At 38.4% G+C, this 22,607-nt stretch overlaps 2 protein-coding genes, 1 long non-coding RNA gene and 1 other non-coding gene across 11 annotated transcripts in view; 3 read left to right on the top strand and 1 right to left on the bottom strand.

The window, feature by feature from the left end:
- The first annotated feature begins 470 nt into the window (after window positions 1-470).
- Window positions 471-11,040, top strand: haus6 (HAUS augmin-like complex, subunit 6). Its single transcript, XM_011487388.4, has 16 exons — window positions 471-884; window positions 1,050-1,145; window positions 1,226-1,304; window positions 1,806-1,938; window positions 2,054-2,198; window positions 4,360-4,419; window positions 4,519-4,564; window positions 4,707-4,880; window positions 6,139-6,335; window positions 7,916-8,045; window positions 8,125-8,227; window positions 8,309-8,369; window positions 9,382-9,508; window positions 9,604-9,696; window positions 9,975-10,110; window positions 10,209-11,040. Exons 1-16 carry the CDS (start codon window positions 748-750, stop codon window positions 10,880-10,882), a joined length of 2,391 nt encoding a protein of 796 aa, XP_011485690.1. The 5' UTR covers window positions 471-747; the 3' UTR covers window positions 10,883-11,040.
- On the top strand, window positions 8,428-8,558 carry LOC111946363 (small Cajal body-specific RNA 8). Its single transcript, XR_002872043.1, has one exon.
- LOC144987229 (uncharacterized) lies at window positions 8,461-13,353 on the bottom strand. The gene is made up of 3 exons (XR_013651105.1): window positions 13,216-13,353; window positions 12,798-12,848; window positions 8,461-8,567 (listed from the first exon to the last, which is right to left on the bottom strand). It is a non-coding gene; the product is annotated as an uncharacterized LOC144987229 (long non-coding RNA).
- dennd4c (DENN/MADD domain containing 4C) overlaps window positions 13,258-22,607 on the top strand; it is a 48,345-nt gene continuing 38,995 nt past the window's right edge. For 7 of the 8 annotated variants that reach the window (XM_078936370.1, XM_020711607.3, XM_078936372.1 and 4 more), the window contains exon 1: window positions 13,258-13,599. The gene's annotated coding sequence lies outside the window, so the exon portion shown is untranslated. Of the gene's footprint in view, window positions 13,600-14,021; window positions 14,041-22,607 lie in introns of those variants that run through there. The other variant, XM_078936371.1, reaches the window with a different exon arrangement.

The following is a 22,607-nucleotide window of genomic DNA, read 5'->3' on the forward strand; positions in this document are numbered from 1 at the left end:
GAGGAGATGGGACACAAGGAGGTAACAATGGATGAATTGAACTTTTTAGACTTTGGATTTTGTTTCTTTGAAACTAACCTTTACTTCATCATATGGACAAAAAACAAGCAAAAAGGGGGGGACTTTCTCTCTGAAATGATACTTTGCTTAACTTCTGAAAACCAGCTGATCCAGTGTGAGGTCAGTCGGTGCAAGTTCTGTTGCTGTAACCACGACAACGCACCTCACCACCTATCAAAAAGTCAGCTTTTTGTGAAAAACGATTAAAATCCTAAAAAATAACTAAATAGAAGTACCAAAAATTGATTAACTATTTCTTTTTGTAAGTGACCATGGTATAAGTGGGATGATAACTTTCAAGAGACCTGTACGTGTTAATAAACAAAAAAAAAAATCGCATTTCAGAGATAACATTTTTTTAAAAAGTATTCATGGACATATTTATTTTGAAAATCCACTGAGCAGTTTGTTTCCACCGGAAGATGTTTTCGACGACATCCGGGTCGCGTTTAGAAAATTGGCGGTTGGCTACGCGCATTGGTGTTATTTGTCCTTTTCCAGCGAAATTCCTTTTTACATTCAATCTAAAAGTAGATTATGTGTTCATGCAAACCTTTTTGATTTAACATAACTTTTTAGCGTTTATTTATACTTTATTTTTGGATTAATGGTTTCTTTCATAAAGGCAAGTCGTTGGCAAAGGGTGAACATTACTGTTAGCTAAAAAAAAAAAGCTAACTCTTAATAATGGCGAATGCTGCATTGATGCAAAAGAAGAATGGACAACTTCTGTGGTTTTCTCTTCTTGGATTGGGATTTCAGCCAGAAAGTGCGGCTTCGTTTGTCGCAGGAAAAGCCAACGTTAAACATCTCAACATGGGACCGTGAGTTTGTTTTTTTCTGTGTGTGTGGTAATATAATCTGGAGTACCGCAGTGACTAGTCTTGTTTTTGCACAGGATTACCTAAAAATTTCGATATTTGTGGTTCTCGTCTTTATTGATTGATTAATTTATTTATTTAAATTTGTATATTCTTTGCGTTTATTAGAAATATGTTCAAAACACCTAACAAGGAGGCTTTCTACATTGTGACTCATTTCCTTCTGGAGAAACTAAACCCGACTCGATTTCATGACGCCTATAGGTAAAGTTATCGTTCGATCAGGTACCTTTGCCACAGTTGTTAACATTCCTACTCTTATTCAACTTTTTACTGTGATCCAGGCATTGCTGGCCTGTTTTAAACCAAAAAGCTGATGCTGAGTTCCGGAAAATTACCTGTGGCTGGTTAAGAGAAATCTGGGTAAGTCTGGTTACTTCTCATTATTCGATTAGATGATTTTTTTTTTACTTTATTATATGAATTCACATTATTTTGTGTATTTTTTTCTCCCTTCTGCATTAAACATGATACCGACTGTCATTCAATGCAGTTGTCAGGAATCTTATCATTATTTAAATACCTCTTTTAAAAAAAACTGCAAAAAAGAAAAAAAAATACATTTTGTGAGTTATGTGCCACAGTGTGAGAATCTGTATTGAGAATTTTAAGAAATATTCAGTAAATAGGTGACTGTGTCTAATTGTTTCAAAGTAAAATCTCAGAAAACCCTACTTTTATTTTAAAACTCAATCTGTGAAGTGTGTTTTAAAAAATGGTGTTCTCGCAATATATAGATCTTTTTGTGCATTGTTTTTTTATTATTATTGTTATTTTAACTTTTTGTTTTGCTTTGATTTAACTTTACATGCAATTTATAGTACATTTTGATATGCTAGCATTCTTGTTTTTAATCAATTGTAGGATGAAACAGCAAATGCTGGATCCAAAGTTGTGGCATCGCTGTTTCTGTCGCCCGGAGGCCCCAAGTTTACCAACTTGATGCTTCACTTGGCCCATCACGTCATGCTGCAGGAAATGAAAGCATTCACCACAGGTATTCCTTGATAGACCATAGTTTTTGTGTCAATTCTGGCATCTTAGATTAAACTTGTCTGCGTTTAGATCTAATAGCAGGCTCACTAAATGACTTTAAATTTTATTATTGGCAGATGACTGTTGGGTTCCCGAGGCTGCAGCAGCTCCAGCCACCAGTTTGGACACAGCAGTAAAAAGGTTCTGCCTGATCCGCAGACACTTTATCAAAGCTGCAGTCGATCAAGACCGTTTTCTCCACGATTACCAGAAACAAGCCCAGTAAGTAACATTTATTTAGTAATGACAAATTATTAGTACCAGTATTTTTCTCTCTCACAATTATTAGGACATAGTTTCTGCAGAGTGGCAGTAGTTCATTAGAAATTCGCCTCAGCGTTGTTGGTGTTGATCCATTCACCCACCCCCTTTCCGTCAACCTTTACTGAGAACTCTCTGTTGACAGGCTCTCCTGCGAGTTTACAGCCCCTCACGCCCCAACCTAACATTACAGCTGCATCAAAAATGGCAAGCAATGTTGGAGCTATCCAGCCGTACAGTTTTGAGCCAGAAGTCAATAAAGATATAGATGGATCTAATTGTCTGCAAGCGGAAGCATCACGGCTGCTTTTACACTGCAGGTCTTGATGCCCATATCCGATTTTCTGACTATATCCGATTTTTTTGAAGACCCGCTTACATTTTATTTGAAATGGTTTATTTCAAGCAATCAAATAGGAATAATACACAAAACAATACAATCATCAGTTATACATTCATACAATAACTAATCAAACTTAGAGTAAGACATAAAATTAAATATTGCTTGAAAGAGAGTGGAAGGAAGCGAACTTATATAATCCCACCCCTGTTCTACTGTAACCATTTTATTATATGATTTATCATTATCTGGTTCCTAGCTTTTATCAGATGGAGTTAAGAATCTTGAAGTATCAATGAAGCACATGACAAAGATGAATTACTTAAATTATTTTGTAAAAATTAACTTTTAGAAATTAACATGGCAATGAAGTATCCAAAATATCACAGGTCACATCTTTTAAAAGTGACCCGTATCCGTTTTTTGCATTTACACTATACAGTGCTGAAACTATCAAACGTACACGTTCTGAGGACTACGTGGCAGCATTTTCCGGACTCCCGGACCTGAGAACTGACCGCATGGATTTAAAAAATTATCAGCGAGCAGGCCCTTAATAATAATCATAACAGTAATAAAAGCACATTTAGAAGATGTGTGTTGGTCCAAACGACAAACGTTTAGCATGGGGAAAAAGAAACAAGCAAATTTGCCCCCCCCCCCCCCCCCCCCCCCTTTGTTGTATTTTTTGTGTGTGACTGCGGTTGTCATGGAGGCAACGCAGCGACGAAAGGAGGCGTTGCGTTGGGCGCTCCAGGATGAGGCGAGAGGGGATGCGCGGGAGAGGAAAAAGAAGGGCTGCTCGGCCGGCTGATGTGCTCTCACTGAGTTTTGAACGAGGAAGTGTTTGCAGACGTTGTGTTGTACTAACAGTTTGATCCAAGCAAAGAAATAAACGGCTTCTAGCCTTGGGATTCCTAGATTTCTGGACTGGACCGGAAATAACAGCGGTTTCCGACTTCGGTCTGAAGCCTGAGGCTGAAAGGTAACATGCTGATGGGGCTCCAGCTGTCCTGAAACAAACAGTAAAATCAGCGCACAAGAGCAACTTAATAAGTCATGTGATCTCAGTTGGTGGTGTCCTGAGTTGACGTCACTGACGTACGACTCGCATTTACTGGGGAATATCCGATTTGTCTGCTTACGTGGCACATGCAAATGCACGTATCCGATTTATTTCCACATATGAGTGGGGCCTGAATCCAATCTGAGAAAATCGGAATCCATGCGTTTTTGCCCTGCTTACACGTTCACTGGTGTGAAGAGGAAAAAATCGGAATTGGGTCACTTGAACCATGCAGTGTAAATGCGGCCAAAGTGGAGCGGAGCAGGGGACTTGTATCCCGCTAAGTGTAATTTCTACGTCACATACAATCTTATTCCAACATTCTTTTTGTCTCAGAAATGCAATTTTAAGCTCAATTTTCTTAATATATGTCCTCCATCATCAGAAAATGTCACAAGAACCTGTTAGAAACACCAAAAACAAGATTTTCATTAGCGTGTCTTTAACCTCTCACCTGTTGCTCATTCTCTAATTTGCTGATAGTCATGTGACAGCTGCTAAAGGGGTTGCTAATTTCTTTTTTGTCTTTCATGGTGGTCAATGAAACAACTGCTATATACATCCTGAAATGTATCTATGGGAAAACAATCAGTTCTTTTAAATGACATTTAGTTGGAAAACTGGATTTTCATTCATGATATATTGTGTTTTTGTTTGCAGAAAGTATATTCATTGTTTAGAAGAATTTCAGTTCTTCGTCTTCCATGTTTCTTTAGGGTTATTGTGAAATCTATAAAGGAGATCAAAGCAGAAGGGGCCACGTACTATGAACCACAGTATGTAGAATTTTTCTGTCCTTTTAATCAAAGGTTTCCAAAAATATGATAAAATGTTATTTAAAAAAAGCAAGTATCTGCTTTTTGACGCCACAACAGTGATTCTACACATGATGAAGCTGTTCTAGCTGAGAAGACTAGAAAGGTATGTTTTTATTTATTATTCTACCTTCTTCCTAAAATAACACTTTTTATGATTTGTTTTTTCTAAATTAATCTGTTTACTGCTGTTTGATAACAGAAATAGGAGACTCTGAGAAAAATCTGATAAATTCTTAATTTTGAAGGTGCGGTCCTTGTGGTCAGACATCGAAGGGATGCTGTTAACCATTAAAGAAGAGCAGAGTGCAGTTGAAAGTGTTTTGAATGGCGACGTGGATCGACATGTCCTGGACGGAACAAACCAAACCCTCAGAATTCCTCGCTGCCTTCTGGAAAAAGTTGAGAAGCTCCCACAACAGGTAAAAATGACACAACAGGTCTCAGACTGGAGATTTATGCACAACAAACCACATTTTAGTACTAATCTTTTCTTAAATCTGTTTGACATGACATTCTCTTCTGATGCTGCTGTTAGAGGCTGAAGTGGGATTTCTTTTTTTTAAGCCTCCAATTTCCCTTAACTTTTGAGGGTAAAGTTTATCTTCATCTACTGTAAAACATCTGCAGCTGCTTTAAACTTTACCTGTTCACTTGACTTAGTGTAGGAACCAAATGTGATATAGATTTTTATATATATATATATATATATATATATATATATATATATATATATATATATATATATATATATATATATATATATATATATATATATATATATATATATATTCTCTCCATTAAATAGACACCTACTTCTTCAGCCTTGTCCATCTTTTAAGGTGCGACGAAATTATTAAACTGGTAATTTATTAATATTAAATGTTAATCTGCTGTTTGAAAACCTTTATTTGGAGCATCCTCATAACATTAGAGAGCTGGTGGCTGAATATTCTGCATTATTATTATGGTCTGTGGGAACTACCGTCACAATGTGTCCACAGGGTTTGTACGGTCATGAAAAACCCAGAAAAGTTTTGGAAATTGAAAATAAAATATATCCTTTTGTGAAAAATAAAGTTTTTTTGTTTTTTCTTCTTCAATATTTTGTTTTCGTTTTCAAATATACCAAATCACAGACAAGCAAAGCAAACAGTTCAGGTGCTCTTTAGATCATTACAAAACAGAATTGGAAAAGAAATACAAGTACATAAATAATTGCCAGTTACAATCTATTAAATATTTATTTACAGGCCGTCCAAATGGGACATAAAGAGAAGAAAGAAAAATGCAGTCTCAATACAGAGCTAAATAATTTGAACTTTCTGAAAGTGATTTAGAAATGGTGTCCAGAGTTTATTGTGAAGATTGACTGAGGCAGTCCTGCCATGGCGAATGTTTTCCATGTGGATGAGAGATGGCATGTCAGTGAGCCACACTGTAAAGTAGGGAGAAGCCGTAGATTTCCACTCTGCAAAATTAGTCTTATTGCAGTCATCAACCAAAAATAAAGTTTTAATATATTTTGGAAGCAATCGCGTGCTCAGTCAGATGCTGTTTTAGCTTCCAAGATGCATTAATTGTTCTAGATCAGTGATACTAATTATGACGGTATATAAACTGCAGCACTAGAAACGTCTAACATTATTCAAAGTTTGCTGATGTGTGCATGTTTCTCAGATGACTTCAGGGAATGTGTATGAAGGCGGGAAACTAAACCTGCTCTGCGTCGTGGAGCTGATGAACCATGCTTTGAGGTCCCTGAGAGAGGAGCGGTGTCAGGTCTCCGCAGCCTCCAAGCCACAGATCAGTGCTCAGCAACTGCAGGAAAAGTGTCGCCATATGACCCATGTGCTGCAGGACCTCTGCCTTATCAGGTATTTAAAGTCTTTACTTTTTGAGAAATCTTTTAATCATTTGGGTTTATTTAATTCTAATCAAAATGTTCTAGGACAGTGGTGTCCAGCCTTTTTCAGGGCGCGGAACGGTTTAATGTGAGATGATTCTTCACTGACTGGTCTAAACAGGGCCGAAGTTCAAGTTTAATATTTTTAAGCTTCCTGGTTCTGAAAACCAATTTTTCAAATGAAAATACTACGAAAAAAAATTAAGTTTAAATAAAAAAAATCCCTGAAAACATTACATTTTTTTCAGATAACAAAGATCCAATGAAACAAAAATTTTGATTTGTTTCAGTTTTGTAAATAATGCAATTAAAACAAGCATTTTTTTAATTAATTGAACACCATTATAACACTGAGAACTAAACCCAGTATCAGATCATCTTTCAGGACAAAACGATAGATCATATTTTGTTTTTACATAAATTCTGATTCATTGTGTTTCTTTTTAGGAACATTTTCTTTGCTCAAGTCTCTTAACAGATGTCTGCTTAATTCAGCCTTGCTGTAGGAAAATTCCTAAATTTCCTTTTTATAAGTTTCCACTAATCAGTAACTGAATTGAATCTTCATTCTCCGGTTAACCGCGACACGGCGCCCCCTGCTGGTTCATTACCGCGGTGATCAAAAATACCACACCGTCACAGCTCTGACGTCAACGTGGATGCTAACAACTGGATGCTAACTTCAGCCGGGTCTAACTTTTAATGATGAAAAAAGAAAGCAGAAATAATGACACTACCGTCGTAAAACTGGTATTTTATAAATATGATAATAAACATGAATCCACTGTGTCTGCATTTTCATTATCTGTGTTTGTAAAACATTTGAAAGTCAGTTGCTGCATTTGGAGTAGGACATACGTGAAAACAATTTTCTTAATAAAAATCCGCATTTGGAGGAAAACTTCTAGTTCTGTCTGTAAATAGCAGCTTTATTTTTCTTTGCAGCCAAAGACTCTTCTTTAGTTTCCTCACTGACTCTTTTCTCTCCAAGGAAACTTTCCAAATACGTTGAATTGTTTGGGTTTTGTTGGCTTTTAAGTGTTGAACTACTAACTTAGCGGTCCGAGCAGCTGCTTAAAGTCACGTGACGCGTCAAGACAGACGGATGTGGTGAACAGAATCCGGTAGTTTTCCAAAATGAAACTTCCTTTAGTATCAGAAAATAAACAAAACGGAAATGATCAAAGTTAGCGTAGGTATTTTTTTCTGTTTGCTGCCCAGTACCAAGCGGACCGGTACTGGTCCACAGCCTGGGGGTTGGGGACCACTGTTCTAGGACCTAGTTTCTGCAGAGTCACGGTAGCAGCCCAGCGCGTTTTCTACATCACCATTAAGATGTTTTTTGAACCGCATTTATTTTTCCTTTTTTTTTTTTCTGAAATATTCAGAAATGCAATTTGTGAGCTTAATTTTCTTTACACATGTCCTCCAGCAGAAAAATGCCACAAGAACATGTTAAACACCTGAAGCAATATTTTTGTCATTGGAGTGAATCTTGAATTTTTTTTCTTCTTCTGTATATTTGGAAATTAATGATTGCTTCATCTATAGGCAGAAGATTTCCAAAGAAGAAATTCCACAGCTCAGGTTTGCCATCAAAGAGTTGGAGGCTGACTGGGACAGACGGTGGATGGATACTCTGGAAGGGACCCCCCTCATGTCTTTTCTTAATAACGATCCTGTGAGTCACCTCTTCACACTGAGCTTAATCTGAATCTCTTTCTCTTAAATGATTGTTTTACTCCTCCATTTGTCCTCAGACTCTTGGTTTCCTGTCTCCTATGGCCCCCCTGTCTTTCGAACCTGCCGCTGAGTCTGCTTACAGCAGCAGTGTCTTCTCCCAGTTTCCTGCAAAGCTTGTTGGTGAGCATAGCCGGGTTACGTTTAGTCTGTTTGAGGAGCATCAGCATGACTGATTTATTTATTTTCATTTTTTGCTTTTAGACAAGCCTCCAGAGAGGGAATCCCAAGAGCCTGTTAACCCTGGCGTTTATACTCCCATCAGGTAAAGTCACCTTTGAACCAGCTTCGTCGTTTCGTTATAAGGCTGAGTTTGTCTGTGATGGGAGGCAGATACCTGGACAGTCCAGAAGTGTGCGCTGTCTGTCACTGGTCCTCCCTAGAGAATCCTTGCTCTCTGATGACCGCGGCGAATTGAGAGAAATCGCCACGGACAGATACGGAGCAGACACTGTAGCAGAAGCTTAAAAAAAGAACACTGATCTTAAGAAGAAACTCATTAGAAAGTAGGAAAACTCTCAGTCCATGCAGCAAGTCATTTTTACCTAACAAGAAATCTCATAAGAGATCAAAATCTAGAAACAATGAGTTCCACACAAGCGTTCAAAAAATCAAGCTTAAAAACTTAAAATTGAATGATATACAGCCCAAAAATACATATGTTTATTGCTATTTCTAAGCAAATGGTTTGTATTTTTGAGTTTTCTTGTACCTAATTGTTGTTTATTTTTTAAATGACTTACAAAAACGAGTGTGGAAAAGTCTCATTTTATATTAAAATATTTACAAAATGAGAAAATGGTCTTAGTATAAGTTGGTCCATCTTAATAAATCATCATAAAATCTAAAAGTAGCACTTATGCTTTGAACGTACTGGCAAATCAAATTTTTTTGTTTCCAGAAATAATGACAATGAACTTGTCAACATTTACTGAATTTTAAAACACTATGTTAAACCAAAAGTGTTGTTTTAAGCTGTTTTTTCTATTGTCAAAAGAATTGAGCAAAATTGACTTTAATAATTTTTCTATTTCTGGCTCTTAATTAGACCCAACATTCTCCACTATAATAATTTAGAGAACAGCTTGCAAAGGTGTCGAGCAAAGAGAAGTTGAACAGCTTAAGTGGGAATATATCATGAAAGTCCCAAAAACAAGGTTTGAAATCTGTACAATGATCCAATATTTTGCAGTGTGTGAATGTTTGAACCCGTCCTGCCTGTTCGATGGCAGTTTGTTTTGAGAGGATTGAATCCCTAACCGTGCTTCTTGAAACAGCACCAGCAATGGGACAGCGGAGTCATCTGAAAGCCCGTCCCCCAGGCCTCCACGGAGAAAAACCTCTTTGGATTGGCTCGTCGACACTCCCCCATCTCCCCCTCAAAAGGCTGCCTCACCACCTATTGTGAGAACTTTTGTTGTCAGCATCCCAGGTTCCTTACTTTTATGACTATTTTGACTCTGAATCCTCATTTTTCCAAACCTTTCATTGTTATTCAGGCCAGTGTGAAAAAGACCGCTCTTCCGAAAGCTGCTCCTGTAAAGACCCAGACTCAGATTTTAGACTTGGAGTGCGATAACCTTGCTGATCAGGTATTTCTGAGTGCAGTTTTTGATGTTTAACCCTTCCACACCTGAATTTTGCTATTTGACTACCGTAACTCTTCATGCATTAACGTAATTGAGGAAATTCCAGCGGGTTCTGAAGCAGAGGAAAGCATCCTTACACTGAAGTGTTCACGCAATCTATGTCAATCAGCTGATTCATGTTAAGAAGAGTTGCTGTATGTCAAAAAGTGTGTGTTGTTTATGCGTCGCTGGCGTCGTCTCTGGTGTTGCCATAGAAACGCCATGTAATGTCTGGGATTTAGCTTGCAGATGCTGTAGCTTCCTCTGGGCCTTCAGAGGGCAGGGAGAAGGGCTTGGACTTTGAAGCACTTCTGAAAGCTCTTTCCAAGGATCCTTTCGCCACCAAAAAGCAGCTTCCACGGACACCAGAGAGCCTGAGTGAGGAATTTTTCAAATCAATAGTTTGTAAATGTAGGCAAACCTTCATGGTTTTTAGAAGTTAAATTATCTTTTTCTTTTTTCCCCCTTTTTTAAAGTTAACGATGTGAAAAGCTCCTGGAGAAGGGCGGTTCAAGAAGACAACGCGAAGAAGAATTGTCCAGCTGCGAAGCTGAACGACAGCCCGGTCGGGGGAGTCGGTCCCCCGGGTGACACGCGCAGCACCAAGTCTCCCCCTCAGACTGTGACCTCCAATGCTGGCCCCTCCATGGAGATCCGGGACGCTCCCTCTGTCTGCCAACAGGGAGTCTCATTTCAGGGCAACGTGTCATGGGACACAATCGCAGAGGCCCTTGACAGCCCCAGCGGCACAGGCAGCAGCGCCGTCCAGTTCAGCCTCGAGCACGAAACCCTGCCCGAAATACCGAGTTTGGACAGTCTGGGTCTTGACGAGGATTACGATGGTGTAGATTTGAAATGTGAGGAGGATGAAGAGCCGCTCATCACTTTACCACAGATTGGATCAAAGCCTTTTATTTCACGTCCCCTGGATCAGAGTCAACGTGCCAACAGCGAGGGGGCAAAGACGACAGAGTGCCTCATGGGAGACTTCAGTTTGGACAGAGACTGGCTGATGGGAGCCGATCCATCAGAGGAGAAACCCAAAGTTTTTTCTCTGGATTTAGATTCATTGGAGACTCCTTCACCCGCAAAGGAGTACGACCTTCCCAAGCTCATTTCATTCTCTCCAATAAATGACATGAACTTTTGACTGAGCCCACAGAAAGGATTCCTCATCTCTTACTTTGATTTTAATATGTGAAATAAATTTGTACAAAGTTGTAAAATAAATTACATCCATTTTACTCTTAAGTTTTAACATTGATTTTAGAGTTTAAAACGATTAATAAAACTAAGAATTCTTTCAAATTATGATTTGGGTGTTTTGTTTGTGTAGATTATGCAGGTGAAGAAAATGGAAATAAATGGACTTTAAGTCCCACTGAGCTCATTTTAGTCTATTCTAAAGGCGTTCCCACTGGTCTTAAATTATGATTATTTGGTAGCAATTCAGTAAAAATTTGCCTCTGAGTTCTGGACAGGACTTGGTGTGTAGGAACCCCGCCCCCCTTACCCTTTCCCTGCTGCTGAGAGCTAAGAGCAGGGAGCTTACAGCCTGCCTTTGTCACAATACGGTGTTTGAAACGTCAGTTTTTTTGTCCGTTCTTCATTCAAACCAATTTGAATAAAGAAATACTCAAAAATACAATTTCAACCTTATGTTTCTTTATACATGTCCTCCATCAAAAAACAACAAAAACACGATTTTCATCGGAATGGGTCATTGAAGAAAACTGGTCCACAGTTCTAAACTACAGAGCCCCGAATCTAACATTAAAAAAAAAGCCACATTGTTCTCTCAGATCATTAACTCTCGGCTATCGATTAGTATTTAGTGCGAAGGAATTAGCATTTTGTGGTCAAAATTTAGTATTTGTTGGCCACAAATGATCATTTTACTGGCACCAATTTACAGGGCCTTGGACATGACTGACAAAAACACAAAACCAAGTGTTCTTTTAAATAATGGCCATGAATTAGTATTATGTACATGGACAAATTTGCATTTTATGTTAACAATTTAATATTTTGTGGCCACAAATTATAATTTTAATGGTATTTTGTGTTAATTATTACTTTGTGTCAACAAAAGGCAAATATAATGCTCAATGGCAGCCACGAAGAACCAATTTGTACCCAGAAAAGTCTAACTTGTGCCTGCACAATGCAAAGTGCTAATTGTGCCCACAAAATCCTAACCTTTTCCTAAAAAATACAAATTAAGGGCTAATTTGTGACCAAAATAATACTAATTTGTGCTCTCAAAATACTAATAGAGTGCTAATTTGTCCCTTTGGCCCAAAAAATACTAATGAAGGCTCATTTGTGTCCACAAAATCCTAAATAAGCCCACAAAAGGCTAATAAATGCATGTTCATGGCCACAAAATGCTAATTTATTTCCACAAAATGCTAATAAAATGCCAAATTTAGTGCCTGCAAAACCCAATAGTCCTAATTTGTGGCCAAAAAAGGCTAATTTATTATATTTTTATGTCATGTCCAGGGCTTTGTTCTAAATTGCAAATATTTCTGTTCAAAATTCATAAAACCTTATACAAAAACAGAATTTGTGGTGTGTATCAATCACTAATGACTTGCTGTACTTGTGTAATTGGATTTCATGCCTGATAGACCCTGAAAGTGAATTTAAGGCTTCTTGCGGTTTCTGGGATTTCCTGACACTTGTTTACTTTTTTAAAGCATTCACTTCAATATGTGAAGGGTTTCAAAAACTGAAAACCATAGCAGAACATTATGAGGAAAGTTGGCAGTGACAACAGGAAGTTGGAGTGCCTTACCTTCAAAATAATTCCGCAGTTGCGTCGTAAATTACTTTTGAAAAGAACCATACTTTCCAATTTTTTTTAACACAATGTGGATTATGTTAATATTTAACAGCACTGCAAAGGCTACCTTCCATTTTTTTATACATAAAACGTACATTTTTAGATAACATTTTTTTATTATGTTTATATAATTTATTAGCTAAGCTATGTTTTTTTAAGTGTCATATTTAATGCAGCTAAAGCTTTGTCTCTTTCTTAATAAAAGAAAGGTCCTTACCTTTAATTTCCTTGATTGGAAAGGTTTAAAAACTTTAACAGTGAGGTAAACCTTAAAAAAAGCATGAAAACCACTGTTACAAAAAACCAAAAGTATAGTATCACTTCCATTTTTAAAAGCATTTTTTCTTGTATTTAATTACTATCGTGGATTTCTAAAACACTTTTCGAAGGATATTTATTTATTCATTTTGCCTTAGGGGGAAACAACCCTACAAAATATTTATTTGTATTCAAAATTTACAATAATGCATTTAATTACATTGCTGGGTGTCTCCTCTTATCTAACCCCTCCCCCCCATAAATAAATAAATAAACAAATAAGAAAAAGTGTGTTGTAATTCAAATTTCAAAATTTGACATGACTTAATAATATGAGTAAAAAGATGTATGTGGTGAAAACACTTTGTTTTACTGACCCATCAACGGTCTTAATTTGAAAGGATCTTCCGGAAGCTATCACTCGTACATTCTCTGCTCGTCAGGATGGTCGGTTGAACACCAACTGACTACTCGCTTCTCTTCTCTGGGCGGTTCCAGTCTGAGCAGGGAAGGGGAGGGGGGAACGTTTAGGAAGAAAACTCCCATCGTAGACACAAACATGGCGCCTACCTCTGCCGACAACTTCAGATGAGTGGCGGGGGAAGTGACCTGCGAAGTTTGTGCGGAGTCTTTCCCGGTCGCTCGCGCCTCTCCCCGCGCGGGGTTTAACCTGCGACGCACGAATACGGAATATATTGGGCGGCAAATACGGCAAGTTGCTTACATGTCAACGGCGCCTCTCTCCGCTGTGTAAACAGCTGGTAAGTACTCACGTTGTCTTTCTAAAGGCACAGTTGGGCCTTACCAGTTTGTTAGTTAAAGTTAAGGACTGTTTGAAGTGCGTTAGCATGGCTTTACCTGCAGTTAAGTAAAGCTAGCAGCTTACACAGCTATATTTAGTCAGTGTTGCTGCTTTACGACACTTTTATTTTGTTGCCGTTTTTTACTAGTTGAACCAGCAAATACGCGGAGTGACGTATCGTCCTCCCGTGTTGATAACCGTCGGACACGTCCATGGTTATAGCCACAGTTCAGTAGTATTCCCCTAATCGAAGTTGACCTAGTTCTGAGTCGGATGCAACAGTTGGAAATACAACACCTCTCTCCCATCTGCTCCTCCTCCTTCTCCTCTTCCTCCCCGGGCCTTTATTGACGCCATAGAACCGGACTCGGGTCTCCTGCAGGGTCTCTAACCCTCTCAGGTTATAATTCCAAGATAATCTCCCTGCTTTCCATTCATTACACCTGTCCTATACTCTTTATGCAGCTAAGATTTGTATTCAAAAGGGAACTGTTATTATAACTTCCTTTTTCTTTGCCTCCTTTTTTTCCAGCTTCATTGTTCTGTTCGCCTTCCATGTCCTCTAAAAGCATACAATTAAGTAAATTATATTTCAGTACAGGCTTAGACTGTTGTCTGTAATTAAATGCTAAAGTGAACCGCAAGAAACAAGGTTGACAAATCTGGTTATAGAGGATGTGCACTGGAATAAATCTCCTTCTCATGATGGAAGACATCTATTGAGAAAAAACTAAGCTTAAAATTGCATTTTAGAATATTTCTTTATTTCAATTGGTGTGAATCAGGAACAGATGAAAAATCAAGCTTGGAACAAGCTCCTTGCTCTGGTTCATTCTGATTCATCCACTTGCAGACAAATGGATCCAAATACGTCTTTGTTTTTCTTTTCCGACTTGGCATCTGGCTCCAAACTGTACGGCTGCAGAGCTCTGATACTGCTCACCATGTTTGCTGCACCGGTAATGTTAGGTTGGGGTTGTGAGGAGCTGTAAGCTAACGGGCAAGACGGTAAATAAAGAGATGAAGGGAAATGAGGGCAGTGCGCACCCACTCCTGTTGCCCCGCAGAAACTGTATCTCGAAAATGACACAGGTTTTTTAGATTTTTGGCTAAAAAAACAACACTGGAAACGCTTTTAAAATAGATCAATTGGAGTGAGACTGTAAAATGTATAGAAGACGAGATGTTCAGTGGGAAAATCTGCCGATAGAATTAGTAGAGTTGTGTTGTCCTGCTCTTTTAAGAAATAATTTAATCTTGAAATTAGCAATAAACACCCATACTCTGGTATATTGCTCTGATTATTGGAAATATTATGCGTGTACTCTTAAAACAAAAGTTTCACATCTGTTACAGTATGTATATTTAGTTATATACATATATACTTACTAGGTGTGCACAATAAATTGGAAATTTGTTTTCCAAAAGACAGGGTAAATTGCCATAAATGGTTACCTTAAATGTTTACACACATAATAAGACAACCTTATGGTTGCTTGAAATATTGAACAAAATAAATAGAGCCCAGGCTTTGACCAATCAGATGGACCCCTTTTATGTTGGATGACCGCCTCCTATGTAGACGAAGGTCGTTTGGAAGTATATTTGACGTTGTGTTGACTTTTATTAACATAAAACTGTTGCAGTGAAATACAAAATGACGTAGTCTTTGTTTTTTGTGTTGCTAAATCTTCATGTTTTATCAAAAAATATTTTGCATTTTTGCAGTGTGCCTTTTATTTATGGCGTGTAATGAGGGCAAATGCTAATAAATGTAGTTCCCACATATCCATTGTTCAGCAGCGCACTGGCTGTCAGACAGCAGCAGTACTCTTAACCACACTAGAGAACTCCCCACTTTGTGTTTGTTATTCGTTGTGTTTTTGCTGTTCTGCTTTTAGAGGAAAACTGCAACCAAGCAAAGTCTGCTCTGGTTCTTTTTTTAAACATGCATAATAGCTGGGTGATTAAAATCGATAACTGTTAGGAAAAAGAAAGCAAGGATATTGCTTTGGTGGAGGTCACCGACCTGCCATAAAAACTTTCGTTTAGCTGTTTTTTATTTGCATGGAGTTAGAAAAGGAGAGTAAAGGTTTCCTCCTGCCTACCGCTACAGGCTGCATGCAGAAATAGAACATGACTACTGTAAGGTTTTGTGTAGATTGCACTTTGTCACTACCAATGTATGCCTACCGGCTTTGTCAGGTGACCAAGGAGATAAAGTAGATGGGCTTAGAGAGCAGAGAGGGACTTACAACTTTCTTGACTCAAATGTTCTCAGATCTGCCCGTTCTTACAAAATTCTATTGCAAATCTATTTATTATGTATTATGTATGATTATGTCATAAGTGGAGGAAGGGGACTTTCAAAAGGACAGTGAAAATGTCCCAACTAATGCATAAACCTCTAAAAATTCTTTGTGGTGGATTAGAAAAAGAATCAAGGGAAATAAAGATGAAGTGATGTTATGAGGAATTTGGAACACAATCAGCTTTTGTGTTAACAATTGTCCAACCTTGACTTCATGACAAGGTAAAAAAAAAAAGAAAGGAAAAAAAGATTTCTATTTTTAGTTTTAAATTTCAGAGCATTTGTTTACTAGAAAAACACCGTCAGTATTTCTGGGATTTTTAGTCAACAACCTTTACGTTTATTTAAGGCTTCATCTCATTTTAAGACAGGCATTATTTTCAGAATGCCTAAGGATTCAGGGTTCAATTTACATGCTAAAATTGAACATGATCTGTATAGTAAAATACAAGTTATTGGTCAAATGTACATTCCAAAACACAGGTTTATAATTTATTTTTTACTTTTTTTTTTAAACAAAAAAGTCAAAAAATGGCTTTAAAAATTTTAATTTGTGGATTTCTTGAATCAATATCTTTTAAGTGAAGATCAATTAATTAAATTGATTTAAACCCAACCCCAATGAAGTGGCTAAACCACATAAGCCGTGCTGCTACGGACTACAGGGACATATCGACTTATTCAAAAAAGATTAGGCACTTTTTCAGTGTTTTGTACCCCAAGTGGTCATTAATGGTAATGCAGTTGCAGACACTCAGATATTGGTTTTGCATATTTACAGCTCTTTCATACAACTCGGGGCACAGCCCCACACTTTTATTTTGAAGGATAGCAGGCTTTTGGTAAAAGTCCCAACTTCGAAATACTGTTTAAAATATTCTTCCAGGAGGATGATAGGTGGTAACATTTTTTTTTTAGAATTAAGCGTACTGGCAATACCCTCTTCAAAACTAGCTGTCTTATAAGAAGCTACTACAATCTTGAAAAATATCAATTTAAAGAAATATTTGCCTCCAAAAAAGGTAAACAGTTACAACTATGAGTAAAACTTTTCTCTTTTATGACAAGGGATGTCGTACATCCAAAAAAATGCTTGTATATATAGAGAAGTACCATACTCGGCAAACCCACAGTCCTTTTATTCAGTGGTAAAAAAATTAATCTAAATGTCGTCGGGTAGTTTAATGAACCATTTTTGGATATTTTTTTTATTTTTTTATCTTGTTGAGCTTATCTCCAGAGGCGGTAATAAAGCTTTGTTAAATTAAAATGTTTAAGTTTTAGTTGGTCTACATTCACTTCACACGCCGTCAGTAACTTGACAGTGTGCACTGTGCAGGGGTGTGCTGTTTCACTGGAAGAAAGCTTTAGGAGCCTTCACATTTCTTTCAGATCATACTTCTCATACCTTTCTTTTTATTCATCAGCTGAGCTTCTTGCAGTCTGCTCACTTGATGAGTCTTTCCAGTGTGTATCCGACACACTGCAGTTGGTTTTTTGCTAAACTGAAGGTTTGCCTGTTGTGAGACACATTAACTAGACACTCAAGTCTAGGCAAAGATCAACAAATTAGTCTTGTGATTTGGCTGAAAATTCCATCAAGTGAACACTTTTTTTTTTGCCTCTTATAATATAGTAGGTTAAGTAGGTTAAGGTCCGAGTTGCTAGTGTTACCTATTTTTTTTTTTTCTATATTGGAGAAAGCGTTTCATGTCTAGGAGGCTGTTATGCCTCATGAAGGAGAAAGTCTTGTGATTCCTGCAGAGCTGAGCTTCACTGGTTTGAGCTGCTGGTTATTCTCTGATCCAGACAAGTTCTTTCACCACCTAAAAGACTCGTCTTTTCTTCCAAAACTGAGCACATTTTAAACACTTGTTGTAATAAGAAGTAAAATATTTTTTTTCTATTATCTTTATTTTGACCCAATAATAATAAAAAAATGCCTTTCTTTCATATTATTAAACACACAAACTTCTTAACACAAAAAGCGAACCTTCTGTCAGGATCAGAAAGATTAGCATGTAAGACTTTTAAAGTCCGATCATCTTTTGATCTATTGTAAAAGCACTCCCAATGGTCTTTAACTATCATTATGCCGGTTCATTGCCGAAAATAAAAAAATCTATTTCATTCTCTAGTACATAGTTTCAGCAGAGCGGAAAATTTACCTCTTAGATGTGCGTGACCCCCATCCCCATTTTCCCTGCCGTTTACAGGCTCTCCCACTAGCTTACAACCCCAATTGTGAGTAATGTTGGAGCTATGCAGCCGTTCAGTTTGTAGCGAGATTCCAGTGCCAGGGCTCCAGACTAACTTTTTTCACTAGGAGCACAGTGGCCCCTAACTGAAAATTTTAGGGGCACAACCAGAAAATTTAGGGGCGCATACCGTAAATCAACATGCTAACCAAATCTACTAATTTCCACTGTATTATGAATAAATACTTTAATAATAGATGCAGAAATTAAAATGTGATGTTTCAAATTCAGTGTCACATTTTATTCTGCACTTTTGAAGATGCAGGTAAACTGACAAAAGCATCGCTGTCATGACAGTACAAATAAGTAAAGAAAACGGATGGAAATTTATCTTTGTGACACCAAATAGGTGCAGCCAGGATGCACAACAAGCGTGTTTGAGATCACCCAGGTGGACTCAACGCTGCGCAGATCACCTGGTGGGTGACATATATTTTTGTTTTTGCTCCAACATCACCTGTCAATCATCACAAAAATATCGGGAGAAAGGGGTGGGAGCAAGGGGCAAATCTACCCGGACACAGCTGGAAACTGAACTGACTGAAAGCTGCCCTACAGACTACAAAACAATGCATTATGGGACATGTGTCCTGATGGTTTTTGTAGTGGAGTGATTAATTAAAATAATTTGAAATACCAATTCATTAAAAAAGGCTACATACATCAAAACATTAGAATACATACTAAGGGGGAGAAGAATATTAAAACTAAATTGAATGTTAAGGACAACTCCATCTTCCTGTCCTCCTTTAGTCTCGCTGCAGATTCGCCTTCATCTCACAGCCCCCCCACCCCCACCCCACCCCCGCCCAAACGATCCAGGCGAGCCGCCGGTTCATCTCAAACACGTCTATCGTTGCATTTTCCCCACGTATTTTCAGTGTGTCTAAAACGAATGTTGTTTTTGCTCGAGCGTGTTTAAAGTTCAAGCCCCGTCAAGTAGCTGTCACGCATGTAGGTGTGGGATATTTAATCTCCTCAGCTGACCCGACTCCCGCGGGACGGGAGCGGTGTGCTGCCGTAACCCGTTTGATGCGCCGCCGTAACCGTCACCAAAACCTAAACCTTCCTCCGGGACTGTGCGGCCCAGAGAAAAGTTCAGCACCGACTGCATACACTAGCCGCAGGTGGGAAGAACGAATCAATAGTTCGCTTATTCATAGCTCAGACACACACATATCAGGTTGTGATGATTCCTTCCCACAGATGTTTACGCGCGCTCGATTATCTCTAGGCCCCGCCCCCTCCACGCATTTAGCCACTCACAGTGGCTTTCCCTATTCTTCTCACACGCAGTGGCCGCCTCACAGACGGGCATCACGCGAGTGTGTGCTCGTGTTTAATGAATATGTGCGCGATTGTGTGTGTCTGCCTGCGTGCGTGTGCGCTCGCGTCTCATTGATTATTTCATTGATCATTGACGTGCCCCTTCAACGTTTGATGTATAAAAAAATACAAAGGGTGGGGGAGGCAAATTTACTGGTCGCGCATGTGCGACTGGATGTAAAATTCAGTCGCACACTCTCAAATTGCTCGCAGTCTGGAGCCCTGAGTGCAGACGAGGAAAACAAAAGTGTACGGGGATCTATTTGTCTATAAGTGAATGTATCAGAATGGAGCAGAGCAGGGAGCTTGTGGCTCGTTTTAAAACTGCTTTTTTTTCATCGGCTCCTAATTAAAATCAATTTGAATAAAGAAATACCTAAATTTTCCTAAAACATGTCCTCCATCATTAGAAAAATACCACAAGAACATGTTAAAAACACAATTTCCACCAGAGTGGGTCTTTTAAGAGGAATAGTATGACAGCAAAGATGTTTATTTCATTGTTTAAAACTGCTAAAACACGGACATATTCTGAAGGTTTGAGCCGTCTGACTAATTTGTGCTCGAAGATTCACAAGTCAAATGGATTGTTGGCAAAGATCCAAACTTTTTACAGTACTTGGTTGTCAATGTAGTTTGGCAAAAAAGAAAAAAAAATTGAGAAGTTTGTCCTTATCCCTATTATTTTTCAATTATTGCTGCTGGGACTAAAAACCTGACAGACAAGTTTACTGCAGGTCTTTTGTACTGTTAATGTTCTGCCAAGTAATAAAATAAAAATAAAACCACTTGATTTTTCTCTCTTAACTTGCATATTTAAAACTCTGACAGTGTGAGTCCTTTTCCGTGGCTGTTCATGAAAAATGGAGGTTTCGTCACCTCGTCAGTAGCTTGCCCTTCGTCTGACAACGCGCTGTGATGACAGGTGGTTGTGGGGCCACTTTGTGCTTCAGATCCTCTAGAGTTCAGAGCTAAAGAGTGGCACTTGAAGCAGGCATCTGTGCTGCTGTTCATCTTGAAAGGCTGCTGTGTTAGAAGCTTTTACCGCTGAGAAACAACTCAGTATTGTGCTTTTGACATTTTTACACTCCATGTTTTCAGGAAGTGGCGATTCTGAGTCATAACGAATAGGGAGCACTTGCACAAGAACTTCCATTTACTGTATTTACCTACACCATAGGCGCTAATTGATCAGTATGTGCCACTGTTTCAAATTATAGACTCCAATTTTACCCGTTCAGAATTGTTCAGGATTTGGTGTGTCGACTTCAGGCTGCTCAGAAGTTCAAAGTTCACTGAGTTCAAAGCTTTCCTGCAGAGATGACCAAGATGGACGCAGCTCTGTCTGATGTGCTCTCACAAACAGCCGCAGGCTTTTTCACCTATGCCTCCTGTGCCTCTTTTGTGTTTAGGGGCTGAGATCATAACGGGTTAGACCATCAAGGGATGGAGTAAGGAGGCACACTCTAGAGACCCCAATAGATAGAACTGCCGTGTGTATTTCTCTACTTCTGTCCTTTATGATTTGGTTAACCTGGAGACAAAAAGTGCAGGAATGTCTCTGTCACAATGAGAGGCGTTAGTTCAGTTTTAATTTATGGCAAGTTGAGTTTCTTTTGACCTCAGTGGTTGTTAAGCGTCACACAGCTAACCTTCAAACAAGCAAGTCAAGACATGTGCAAGCACCAAGAAACCAAACTTTCAGGAACACCTATTGTCAAGAATCAGGGACAGTTTGAAATGTGGACAATGTTTTCATGAGAGAGACAATAGTGGAAAAATGTGAACAAAGCATTCGTTTCCTAAAGGACAACCCATTTTACTGGAAGTTGTCATTGTTGAACATTAAGTTCTGCGTCCCAACTCTTTATCTGGTGTTTAAATAGGTTGAGATTTTGATGATGTAGTTTGTCCATCATTTTAACAGAGAGTTATTTGGGATGAAGCGCCTCAAACCAAAGACATTAAAGTTACTGTAGACACAAATATAGTTGCTGCTGTCAAAGAAAATTTTAATTCAGTACATACCTATGAAGAGATTCTGGAGATTCTCTGTACTAATCACAAACTTTTATAAGATTTTTCTTTTTTTACCTTAAATTTTAGCTCCGTTAAGAAATTTAAAGTCCCACTCCAACTATATTTTTATCGTTGTTGTTCCCAGTGGTCTTTAAATCACGATTAGGCTGTTTTTAGCCAAATTAAAAGAACAGCTGTGTCGTTTTCTTGGACAAAGTTTCTGCAGAGCCGCAGTTCATTATCTCTGAGTTGTGGGCAACAATTTTTGCATGTGAGTAACAGTCTGCTCTGTGTCTCATAAAAATCTTTGTTTACACTCTCTCCTGCTAGCTTAAGCTCCTCACAATCCCAACCTAACATTACCGGTGCAACAAACATGGCGAGCAATATTGGAGCCCTCCAGCCATACAGTTTTGATAGAGACGTACATGGATCAATTTGTCTGCAAGGGGGTATGCATCAGGATGAGGCAGAGCAGGGAGACTGTTGTCCACCCATTTCTCTTGCTTTCACAAATTTGAGCTTTTTCAGACGGCATGCTTTAATTTGCTCTGACACGAATAAAGAAATACTCAGAAACGCTGTTTTATTCTTACATTTTGTTATATATCATGACAAAAATGCTACAAGCTAGGGCTGGGCGATATGGCCTAAAAATAAAATCTCAGATTCTATTTTTTGTAATTCAATCTCTCTCCCCCCCCTTAAGGAAAGCAATAAGTACAAACGGCAGACAACTTAAAGCAGATTTTGCTTTTATTTTATCAAACGCAAGACAAATGTAACCCCCATTTCTGGGATGAATAAGAAATAAATGAACCCACTCTTGGAATCAAAGTCCCAGCTGTGTTCTAAGTCACACTTTGTAGTCTAGACTAAAAGGAGACAAACATTCACCTTTAGAGTATCACCATTTTCTAAAGGATTAACAACACGGCTAAGGTTTTAATTAAATTAATAAACCCCGTCTTCTCCACGATATTTATATGGGTACCATGTCTTGGCTATATATGCAAAGCGACCACTTCGGTGATTGTTGTCCACCGTGCCCCT

This window comes from Oryzias latipes, chromosome 18 (assembly GCF_053564925.1).
Source record: "Oryzias latipes strain Hd-rR chromosome 18, Olatipes_Hd-rR_3.1".
Lineage (NCBI taxonomy): Eukaryota > Metazoa > Chordata > Actinopteri > Beloniformes > Adrianichthyidae > Oryzias > Oryzias latipes.

What these genes read in the sequence shown, in the direction of transcription:
- haus6 (XM_011487388.4), top strand. Translation starts at nt 748, where the DNA reads ATGGCGAATGCTGCATTGATGCAAAAGAAGAATGGACAACTTCTGTGG. An exon ending in GGCGTTTATACTCCCATCAG is followed by an intron (nt 8,370 to 9,381) that starts GTAAAGTCACCT and finishes TTCTTGAAACAG; the next exon opens with CACCAGCAATGGGACAGCGG. An exon ending in ACGGACACCAGAGAGCCTGA is followed by an intron (nt 10,111 to 10,208) that starts GTGAGGAATTTT and finishes CCTTTTTTAAAG; the next exon opens with TTAACGATGTGAAAAGCTCC.